The sequence below is a fragment of the Nicotiana tabacum genome, chromosome 21 (genome assembly GCF_000715075.1).
Source record: "Nicotiana tabacum cultivar K326 chromosome 21, ASM71507v2, whole genome shotgun sequence".
Classification (NCBI taxonomy): Eukaryota; Viridiplantae; Streptophyta; class Magnoliopsida; order Solanales; family Solanaceae; genus Nicotiana; species Nicotiana tabacum.
The window spans coordinates 31,437,893-31,449,527 of record NC_134100.1 but is presented as its reverse complement, the minus strand read 5'-3'; the positions used below and the strand labels follow the sequence as shown (position 1 = coordinate 31,449,527).

The following is an 11,635-nucleotide window of genomic DNA, read 5'->3' as shown; positions in this document are numbered from 1 at the left end:
ATTAAATTTAAATTTGTTTTTATCTCATTGATTCGCTATAAATAACTTTATAGTTTTCTTATTAAGGCTTCATCCACCCCCCCCATCATGGAGGCCACTTTGTGCGATACTGACCTGGATGTGACAAATGCTTATATTCAGGAGCCCGACGAGACCATGATAAGACAATTTAATTTTTTTTGACTTAACACATACATTACTAATATATATTTTCATATACTAAGCTGACTTATTCTTCTGTAGGTAGTTGATGGACCGACGAACCCTTTTACCGATCCTGCCAGCACTGTAGACGATCATGTTGCAGCGCATCTTGCGATAAAGAGGCGACGTGATGAGGATGATCTTGATAGCATATCCGAGCGGGATGGGATGCGCCTCAGGCCAGCGGTTGCACTGAAGCACACAGGCTATGGGACACATTGATTTTTTTTGTATTTTATGTAAATATTATTTTATATAATAATAACAATAATTTTTTGTGTTTACATTATATGCGCATTATATTTTTATTTCCCCATATTTTATTTATTTTAATACTACAACACAAACATAGCAACTTAACATAATTAAATTCAAAACAATTAATGAAAATACATGATACGGAAAACATAAAGATAAATTACTACACTCAACATATTCATGTCATTGTTTAGTCACGACCGCCTAGTATTCTCTGCTCCAACCACTTAAATTTTTCTTCCAGCTTATTTTTTTCTTCTTCCGCCTCTTTTAGTTTCTCCTTCAACATCGCAATTTCTAGTTTCATTTCAATGTCATCACATTCGTATCTTTTGTTCATATCATGAAGATATTGCAAAGATCGTTTGTAGCATTCTTTCTTACAGGGTTCATCAAGTCATACCTCAAAATTGTAAATTTTCGTTGTTGCCTCCAAACCTGTTTACACACATGCGTTCAGACATTTGTTAATGAAACAAAAACCTGCTTTATGGAAAGTGTTGCTATTTGTTTTGGTTAAGATAGATAATAACTAAAATTCGCTAGTTATTTATAGGCAAGGCAACATAGATAATGTGGTATATAATCGTGTTATGCTTCACGTGCTAACGATTCTTTACGGTACAATACAACTTTTCCAAGCGAGCAACTTTTGCAGAATGACAACTTTATCAGCTCGACAAGACAACACACATAACGTGGTATGTAACCGCACTATGCTTCGTGTGATAATGATTCTTTACTGTACAATACAACTTTTCCAGACGAGTGCCTTTTGCAGAACAACAACTTTATCAACTCGACAAGAAACACACATAACGTGGTATGTAACCGCGCTACGATTCACGTGCTAATGATTCTTTATGGTACAACCTAAGTTTCTACCACAGACATTGGACGTAGGTGTCCCATATTGTTGTAGAAATTAGGCAAGTGGTCTTCTTGATAATAGCGATGAAATGCGAGAAATGTGTGTCAATTGGGGCCTAGATTACGATGCCCTCGGTCCCGAAGGGTACATACACAATGTTGACGACGACGTTAAAGGCAGTGACAATGAAATAGTGCCAGACAGCAACGATAATGGCAAATGATAAATTTTTTGGTTGTTTAAATGGGTTTATGTTAGATTGTTATACTGGAGTATTAATGTTAAATATCAAAAAGATATAACAGCAATGGAAATTGCGGTTGTAGGCTAGGAGGTAGTTGAGTCTTGTGTCACTTTGTACCGTTGTGAGCCTAGTCTGGTAAGGTTTTTGGCTAAAATAGCTAGGGGCATTGTCGTGTCTTAATATTTTCTCTTTTCGGTGCAGGACCTATTTACTAGCCATCATTTATGCCTTGTATTTTTCTTCTGCATTTTATGTTCCTATTTTTGCTATGATCTCTATGGTGAAACTAATATTCTCTCCTTTTGTTTTTCTTAATATCTTGAGCTGAGGGTCTTTCAGAAATAGCTTCTCTACTCCTCCGGGGTAAGGGTAAGGTCTGCGTACATACTACCCTCCCCAGACCCCACTTGTTGGATTTTACTAGGTTGTTGTTGTTGTATATAACATCAGTGGAAACATAATTTTCTTTCATTCATTCTGCAAGATAAACAAGTACATACACTTATTACAAACACATTAACAAAACACTACGTGTATCCTTGATAGTTGGGCACATTTTATGAACTTCCACCAGGAGCTTGATTAACCCCGCCACCCAAACCAGCTGAAGGACATTAACGATGGTCGTGTCATATTTGCGAGCATATGCCACATTTACGCGCATAAACAATATCACCAACATCCATTTGGTTTTGTATACGCATTCTTTTTTGCACTTGTATCTTACGCAAATAGTCCTTGTTACACACCATTTTAAATGGTTCCGACGGCCAATAATGCTCATCACCCACTAGCTGCAATTGCCTGCTATATGTGTTTAAGTATGCAGCAACACTGTATTGCTTATCAAGATAGTTGGTTGGCCCTAAACCTGTATGTTAAAAGCACTTGATGGCATGTGAGCACGGTATGTGGTAGATGGACCATTTCCTACAAGAACACAACCTACTGGCTTCATTTATGGTGTGTGTATTATTCCTCTAGTTTTGATGGATAGCGGTGTGAACTTCAAAAATATTCTGCTCGTTACAATACTGTAAAAATGAATGCCAATGTGCTCGCCTCCTATATTTCTCAAATCTTTTCATTGATATTGGCATAAATTCAATACCCCTCTCCATCAATTCCGATGCACCTCTATGCCTTTCAATAAACCTCTCTGCCTTCTGTTTGAATGACATCCGCACCATGGTAGTGATAGACAATCCACGTGCATACTTCAATAACCCGTTGAAAGACTCCAACACATTTGTAGTCAGGGTTCCCCATCGTCTGCCACCATCCGCATACAATGTCCACTTGTGAAGATCATATAGCATCAACCAATGATAGGCTGTTTCGTCTTCCTGCCGGATCGATTCCATACGCCTCCTGAATTTGCACTCCTGGTGATCATTTGCAGCCATCCACATTAAATCATACAAGTCCTTGTTGGGATATTTCTACTGGAAATTGGCCTTCAGGTTCCTCACACAATAACAGTGGTATGCACATGGTTCCTTCTATTCAAGCAAATGCTCACAGAACTTAATATAGCCCCATGTCGATCAAATAATAGACAAATACTTGAACGTTGTTTGACAATGTTCTGCTTCAATTGATTCAAAAATAGCATCCACGTCTCTTGGCTTTCATTGGTATAGATAGAAAAAGCTAGGGAAAATATTTGTCCATTGGCATCTACTGCAACGACAATCAACAGCTTAATATCATACTTTCCATAGACATGAGTACCGTCTATGGATATTACTGAACGGCAATGCACAAAACCATCAAGTGCTGGTTTAAGTGCCCAGAACATGTATCTGAATATATATTCTGGTATTCCTGCACTCCGCTCAAGCTTCCATTAAACAACGGTCCCAGGTTTAAAGTGTTGCAATGCATCTATGTACCTGGGTAGAGATGCAAATGACTTATCCCAGTCACCATAAACAATTTCAAATGGACGTTTGCACCCGAGATATGCCTTTCTTTTAGTAATAGTACACCCATATTGCTGGTGGACGGATGTAATACACTCTTTGATCTTGTACCTTATGGACACTTCAATATGTGGAATCAGGACAAGAGAAATCAAGTCAACATCCAAGTTGAAGTGATTCCCATTGAATGTGTCCATTTCAGAAATATGGGTGCCAATATAGTTACCCACTTTCCATATACCTGTTTTCTTTTTGCTCGCACGCAGCATCCAATGACAATCCGTAAAACATCTATGGCAAACAACCTTGTATACATCCGGACTTGACTCTCATACCATCATCTCATGATACTCTTTTACGTTGTATATTTTTGCCGCCCTGCTTATGCGTGCTATATCAAGAAAAAACATGCTCATTGCCAGCACCGTTGGTCTAAACTCATCCCACATTACTGTCCGAATTTTGTCAAAATCCCTTATGAGGGCATCCACATCCGGCATACTTGGAAAATGATAAAGGTAGGGAATATGCCTTGAATAAAATGGCACGTGGGACTCGTACACTCTTGGTCTAACGGGAGGTGGAGTGTGATCCCTCGTCAAATCAGGTTCGGTATTCTCTTCCTCTTCATCATCACCCTCGTTAGGGAAGGGTGAATCATATCCAGACTCATCGGCATTATTGTCATAATCACTATTATCTTCCTAACTCTGTGTATCGGCCAAATCCCGAATAAATTTGTCATCTACGGGCAACTAAGTGAGGACAGAACCATCAAGTTGCTCGTTTTCACTGCACAAACAACAAAATAATAAGCTACTCAAATTGATAAATACTTTACGTATAGCTATATCACTTCACTTACAAGTCGTAATATGTTGACATTCCATGATGGACAATATCCTGTTGGTGATGACTCCCGGATGAACCACCATAATCCAACACACCAAAACTATGCATATTCCAACTGGGCATGGGTTCATAACTTGTAAAATTCATGTCAGGATGGTACCCCCTGTGGAATATATGAGTGTTAATACAAATTCAATACAGCAAAAATAAATATCGTAACATAAAGGAAAATTGAATTTTTTCAGTCGTCTTGTGGATTATGTAAAGTAGGAGAGAAATTATTTCCTTGATCCTCATTCGCCCGTGGAGATAAGTTTAGATCCGGCCAAACTCTTTCAGCCGAAACCTGTTCGGCTAAAACTGCTCCAGAATAACCACCCGATAATTGAGGGTTATCCCTGCTTTATGCAACCTTATTATTGCGAACGTCTTCAACCTTCACGTATATTTCCAACATTTTTATCAAAATAAATTCTCGGTATTCATCTGGAGTCCCCAAAAAATCTCTCAAAGTTTCATCATCCTCGATGTTAAACTCAGCGTAACAAGCAACCCCTTGTGGAGTCACAGAATATGGATATCTTTCGATTATTTTAAGATTCACCGAATGTTTGCTCATACTCATTTTATTACATAACAACTATACCAGTCTATCGTACTCCATTGTAAGTGGCAACTTAACATAACTCTGTGGAGATAAACTATAGCTCACTGAGTTATTCGCCACCACAACCTCCCCCCTCCCCCCCAAACCCTTACTTTTCTTTCTTCAGACATTATGAAAAATTGCTTAAGAATTTAACAAGAAGAAAAATTTATCAGGAGTTGAGAATATTTCTGAATGAATTTTTGCAAAACCCTTAACGCCTTTAAATAAGGCAATTCCCAATCCAGGGGGGTCGAATTTTTTGAAGTAAAATGTGTTTTAAAAGGACGTTTTACCTATTTAAATTATTGTTATGTCAGTTAAGCGTAGAAGAGTTATTAGTGGGCCCGCAAAATAGGTAAAGCGCAGTTTGAAACCGTGTTTTTATATAGTTTGGTCACTAAGTTTTTTTCCACTTATTTCGGTATTTTGAGTCCAGAAAGACCACAATTGGCTTCCGGACTCATTTCTGGATTGGTCTTGATGGGCAATTAGGCCGTACTTAAAAGAATTGTTATAAAAATTAAAATAAAGTCCTAATATATAATGTTGTAAATAGGAAGGTTAGTGTGATGGAAGTAAACGTGAAGGGGAGGAATCTGAATTATCTCAAATTTTAATTATTAAATTCTTTCATATTTTAACTTTGAATTCCTAAAATTGTGCCCAACTACAGACTAAATTCATACTTCTATCGTACAAAGTTGAACTTTCTTCTTGTGCATTTGATGATTGAGATATCACTGGTCATTTTTCCTGCCTAGATGTTTCTAGTTTGCTTTCTCGAAGTAGTTTACAGAGCTTCTATAGTAACTTAAATAATACTTCAAAGCAGTAGTGTCTCAATATAGCCTTTCTCCCTGTCAATTTACATAGATTCTGTGTAGATCTCTAGTAATTGAAACATGCAATGAGATGAATCTATAATGGAGAAAGGTTCCAGAGAGAAGGAAGAGAGAAGATTTTCATTTCAGTTCGTTCTAATACATGCGTACACTGTTCTTATATAGAACAGTGTTAACCACCTCTAAACTGACAAATTTTTCTCACCCTCTAACTTTCTTTAATTACAAACTGACCCCCATAATTAACTCTCTATCACAACACCCCTCCCCCCCCCCATTTTTCGGGGTGGAATACATCGAGCACTCCTAGCTTGTCCAAGAGTAACTTGTGTTGGGCTGCTCTAAGTCCTTTTGTCATCAGATCTGCCATTTGTTGTCTTGTGGGAATGTAGTTGGTTGTGACCATTCCTTCCTTGATTTTTTCTTTTACAAAATGATAGTCGATTTCTATGTGCTTTGTTCTTTCGTGAAAAATTGGATTTGTTGCAATTTGTAATGCTACCTTGTTGTCACAATGTAGATGTATAGGTTCCTTCACTTTGTTTCCCAATACTTCCAACAAACCCTTCATCCATATGAGCACTGCTACAACTGCTGCCATGCTTCTGTATTCTGCTTCTGCAGAGCTTCTACTAACAGTTTGCTGCTTCTTGGATTTCCAAGATAGTAGAGAATCACCCAGTTTTACCACATAACATGTCACTGACTTCCTAGTGCTTGGGCAAACTGCCCAATCTGAGTCACAGTATGTTGTGAGCTCATCAGTAACTCCACACTTTAGTAGAATTCCCATACCTAGACTCCCCTTAACATATTTGACAACCCTTAGAGTTGCTTCCATATGTGACTCTTTAGGATGTTGCATGAACTGGCTCAACACTTGGACTACAAAGGATATGTTTGGCCTTGTGATTGTTAAATATAATAGCTTGCCAATTAGTTTTTGATAGTTGTCTGCTTCCTGCAACTCTGTATCATTAACATTGCCAATATGCTTGTCATACTTATCTGTAGTAAGCTTGTGATTTTGTTCCATTGGTGTGGATACTGGTTTGCAAGCACTTAGTCCAACTTCTGAGATCAGTTGCAAGGCAAAGTTTCTCTGATTGAGTAAAATGCCTTGGTTGGATCTTATCACTTCAATTCCGAGGAACTATCTAAGCTCCCCTAAGTCTTTCATCTTAAAGCTATTGTGTAGAGTCTCCTTTGCCTCTTGTATCAAATTATTATTACTTCCTGATATTAGAAGATCATCCACATATACCAATACAATGACAATATCTGCCTTATCCCTTTTGGTGAATAATGAATGATCATAAGAGCTTTGAGTGAAACTAACTTGTAATAGTGCATGTGTTAACTTGATGTTCCACTGCCTTGAGGCTTGCTTTAGGCCAGAGAGGGATTTAAGCAGTTGACATACCTTAGCCTCCCCCTAACTGTGAAATCCCTGAGGTAGCTGCATGTAGACTTCCTCACATAAGTCCCCTCGTAGGAATGCATTGTTAACATCCATTTGAAAAAGAGGTCAGCCTTTAGATGTTGCAACAACAATGACAGTTCTGACAGTCACCACCATAGCAACAGGAGAAAAAGTTTCATGATAATCTAAGCCTTCCTATTATGTGTAGCCTTTTTCTACTAATCGAGATTTAAACCAATCAACCTCACCATTGGCTTTATACTTGATTTTGTACACCCATTTGGACCCAATAGCCTGTTTATCAGGTGGAAGATCTACTATCTCCCATGTATGATTGTCTTCTAAAGCTTTGATTTCCTGTTGCATAGCAAGTACCCAGTCTTGGTTTGCTACTGCTTCTTTATATAATGTAGGCTCTACTGAAGTAGAAAAAGCTTGAAGATATGTCTGATATGTAGCTGAAAGTTGATTGTAAGATAGATGATTGGACATGGGATATATATGTTTGCCTAGTAGTTTAGTGGTGACATAATCCTTGAGCCAGAGTGGTTGCTTGATTTGTCTGTGAGGTCTGGTATTTTCAATAGTTGTAGCAGCTGAAGGTATGTTAGTAGGTGAAGGTGAAGTGATCAACATGTCATTTTGGGAAGTTGATTCCTCTACCTAGGAAAGATCATTTTGGCCTTCATTAATAGCAACAGTCTTAGAAGCATGGAGCTCTGATGCTATTTCAAGATCTGTCAGGATAGGTGTAGAGTTGTCTTCCTCATCTTGTGAGGTAGATGGTGTATGTTGTGGAGTAGTTGAAGGAGGTAGATTGAAATCAAAAATAGGCTCAACAGATTTTGAAAACAATGCGTCTTCATCATGGTTATTAGGAGTCTGTTTAAAAGGAAAAACATACTCCTGAAATTTGACATCCCTGCTAACAAAGATTGTATGACTATCAAGATCATATAGTATATAAACTTTTTACATCTCAGAATATCCAACAAACACTGCTCTCCTTGCTCTGGGAACAAATTTGTCTCCTTTAGGAAGATTCCAAGCAAAGCTTTGACATCCAAACACTCTCAAATGATATAGGTTAGCTGACTTCCCATAGAGCATTGCATAGGGTGTCATGCCTTGTAACATTGGTGTTGGGAGTCTACTGATTAAGTATACATCAGTCCTAACATATTCACTCCATAACTTCAAAGGTATTCTACTATGAAACTTCAGTGCCCTAGCAACATCTAGAATATGCCTATGTTTTCTCTCAACTGTGCCATTTTGTTGCGGAGTATATGGGCAACTACTTTCGTGTATAATCCTATTTTCAGCCAGTAATTCATTACATTTGGCATTAAAGAATTCTGTGTCATTATCTTATCTCAAGGTCTTGATTCCAGTGTCAAACTACGTCTTTATTATTGCAATAAAATTCTTCAATATAACACACACTTCACACTTAGATTGTACTAAGCATACCCATATGTATCTACTAAAATCATCAACCATAGTCACAAAGTAATACTTTCTATCATATGTAGGTGTCTTGTAAGGTCCCCACATATCTAAATGAACCAGCTGAAAAACTACTTTAGACTTGCTTACACTGTTAGGAAACTGTAATCTACTTTGTTTAACTAGAGGACAAATACTACAATTTCTTGATTTCCCTGCACATATCTAGTCTTGTAGAGATGAGATATGTTGAATAGAGTTCCAGGATGCATGTCCTAGTTTGTAGTACCAAAGTTGTGTTTGCTCTTCTTTTATTACTGCTCCTACTATTATGCATATTGCTTGTGCATATTACCTTAGTATGTATAATAGACCATCAGACTCTCTACCAATCCCCAGTACCTTGCCATTGTAGAGTCTCTGCAACACATAAAAATTAGGGCTATGCAAGTGAGGTCTCTAGTGAGTTTTGCTACTGACAGCAAATTAAACTTGAAATCTGGCACATGTAATACATCCATTATACATTTGCCTCCTAAAATAGTAGCTTTTCCAGTATACATTATCTCTACTTTATTTCCTGTTGGCAATTGAACTCTCTGTCCTCCAAATTGCTTTATATCACTCATTATATTCTTATCATGAGCAATATGATGGGTTGCCCCAGAGTCTACTACCAACTAGTTAAAGAAATATTGGATAGTAAAGTCATAATACCTGCCATGTTTGTGGAGCATTTTTCACCTCCTTATTTGTTTAGAAGCCCTATAAGCTGCTGATATTGTTCTTCAGTGAGAAAATGGCCTTGTGGCTGGGTGGTCATCCCTCCTATTTCTTCAGTTCTTGCAGCATTAGTAAAAGTTCTGTTTTCTCCTGGCTGAGGTTTCTTTTTGCTTTCAAAATAAGCTAGATGGCCAACAATTTTATAACAATTTTCCTTTAAATGTCCCTTGTAGCCGCAGTGTTCACAAATCAGCCCAAACTTCTTAAGCTTAAAAACCTATTCTTTTCCTGCAAGCATAGTCAATGGATCTCTATTTGTGTCAACTACACCTAGTTTTCTTTGACTCTCCTCCTGTGTGACTATATCATATGCTACATTTACAATCACAACTGGTTTTTTGAGAAGAATATTGATTCTTACATTATTGTAGCTCTCATTTAGGCCCATGAGAAATTGCAAAAGTCTCTGATTTCTTAGGTGTTCTAATGAAGGCCTTGATTCTTCACAATCATATAAAGGCAGAGGTACCAACACATCCAATTCACTCCATAGATCTGACATCTTTGTATAGTAAGTAGTCACAGAATCAAAGCCTTGTTTAAAACTAGCAATCTTTGTCCAGAGGTGATATATTCTAGTAAAACTACATCTATCAAATTTCTCCTTAAAATCACTCCATACTTTCCTACCATTATACTCGGCATCAATTCATTAGAAATTGTGCTTCCAATCCACGACAGTACAATCGCATTATATTTTTCCCATTGTGCTATTAATTCTCCTCTATACGAGCTTTTTACACATGTTCCATCTACAAATCCAAGCTTGCCTTTCCCCATAAGTGCTAGTTTCATTACCCTACTCCACAGGGCATAATTTTCTGGCCCTCTAAGCTTAATTGAAATTAAAACTAGACCTGGTGCATCTGCTGCTTGAAGAAATAGAGGATGATTGTGCTCGAGTGAGGTTACCTCCTTTCCTGCCATGGCGATATGAAATTTTGCTTCGTCTCCGATGAATTTCTCTAAATTTTAGCTAACTCACTGGAACTCGTCGACGGAGCTAATGTGCTCAGTTTCACTGCTCTGATACCATGTCAATTTACATAGATTATGTGTAGATCTCTAGTAATTAAAACATGCAATGAGACGAATCTACAATGGAGGAAGGTTCTAGAGAGAAGGAAGAGAGAAGATTTTTATTTCAGTTTATTCTAATACATGTGTACACTGTTCTTATATAGAACAGCGTTAACTACCTCTTAACTGGCTAATTCTTTCTCACCCTTTAACTTTCTCTAATTACAAACTGACCCCACAATTAACCCTCTATCACAACACTCCCACTAGTTAGTTATACCCATTGAGATGGATTACTTCCCATTGTTGGTGACACAATATCTATCATTGATGTACCACCACAAGATAGAAGCTGGTAATGGAGGAAATTACATGGTATTAAGCAACAAATGAAGGAAGAATGCTATTTTTTATTACTTCAAGGCGACGAAAAACGTGAATTTTGATGGATTTCTTTGATTCCTAAATGTGTTAAGATGTTGATGAGGTTGAATTTTAATTTAATTGGTGCTTATAATTAGAAAAGCATGACCTAATATCCCAATAATAATGCAAGGCATAAAAAATAGAAATTATGCTTTGACGAATACAATTCAGACTCACTTTTTCTAAATTTGAGGTTTTATCTATCACTGAGTAATACTTGCAAGTTGTATTTTAAACCTATTTTTTTATCAATAGGAGTGTTCTAATTTTGAAAATTTAATTTCAGTCGTGCTTATATCATTAGTATAAAATTTGTAATATTTATGTGTAGTTTGCATTGCTTTGTCTTCTCCACCATCTTGCTTCACCATCATGCAAAAATTTTGAAAGCATCTTACATATAATCTTCCTGAATATTTATAATCATTTTGCATGCCGAGTGCTCTAATGATTTGATTTTAATTTTTATTTATAAATTTGTTTTTTTAGTCTAATAGAGAAATAGAATTCACCTAACAAATACATTGACGAATTGCTAATTGAAACAAGTATTGGAATAAATTGGAGGAAAAACCATTAAAATAAAAATCCCTGTCATTGATTAATATTTTATTTTTAGTAACATATAATTTATTAATTTTTATTTATAAATGCAAATACTTTTTTAAAATATTGTTTATGTTTTAAAA

The 11,635-nt window shown here is 36.9% G+C and overlaps 1 protein-coding gene across 1 annotated transcript; it reads right to left on the bottom strand.

Moving 5' to 3' along the window:
* Positions 1 to 9,717: 9,717 nt before the first annotated feature.
* On the bottom strand, positions 9,718 to 10,427 carry LOC142175185 (uncharacterized). Its single transcript, XM_075241764.1, has 2 exons — positions 10,231 to 10,427; positions 9,718 to 10,126 (listed from the first exon to the last, which is right to left on the bottom strand). Exons 1-2 carry the CDS (start codon positions 10,425 to 10,427, stop codon positions 9,718 to 9,720), a joined length of 606 nt encoding a protein of 201 aa, XP_075097865.1.
* Positions 10,428 to 11,635: the final 1,208 nt, after the last annotated feature.

What these genes read in the sequence shown, in the direction of transcription:
- LOC142175185 (XM_075241764.1), bottom strand. Translation starts at nt 10,427, where the DNA reads ATGGCAGGAAAGGAGGTAACCTCACTCGAGCACAATCATCCTCTATTT. An exon ending in GGAACATGTGTAAAAAGCTC is followed by an intron (nt 10,127 to 10,230) that starts GTATAGAGGAGA and finishes GTATAATGGTAG; the next exon opens with GAAAGTATGGAGTGATTTTA.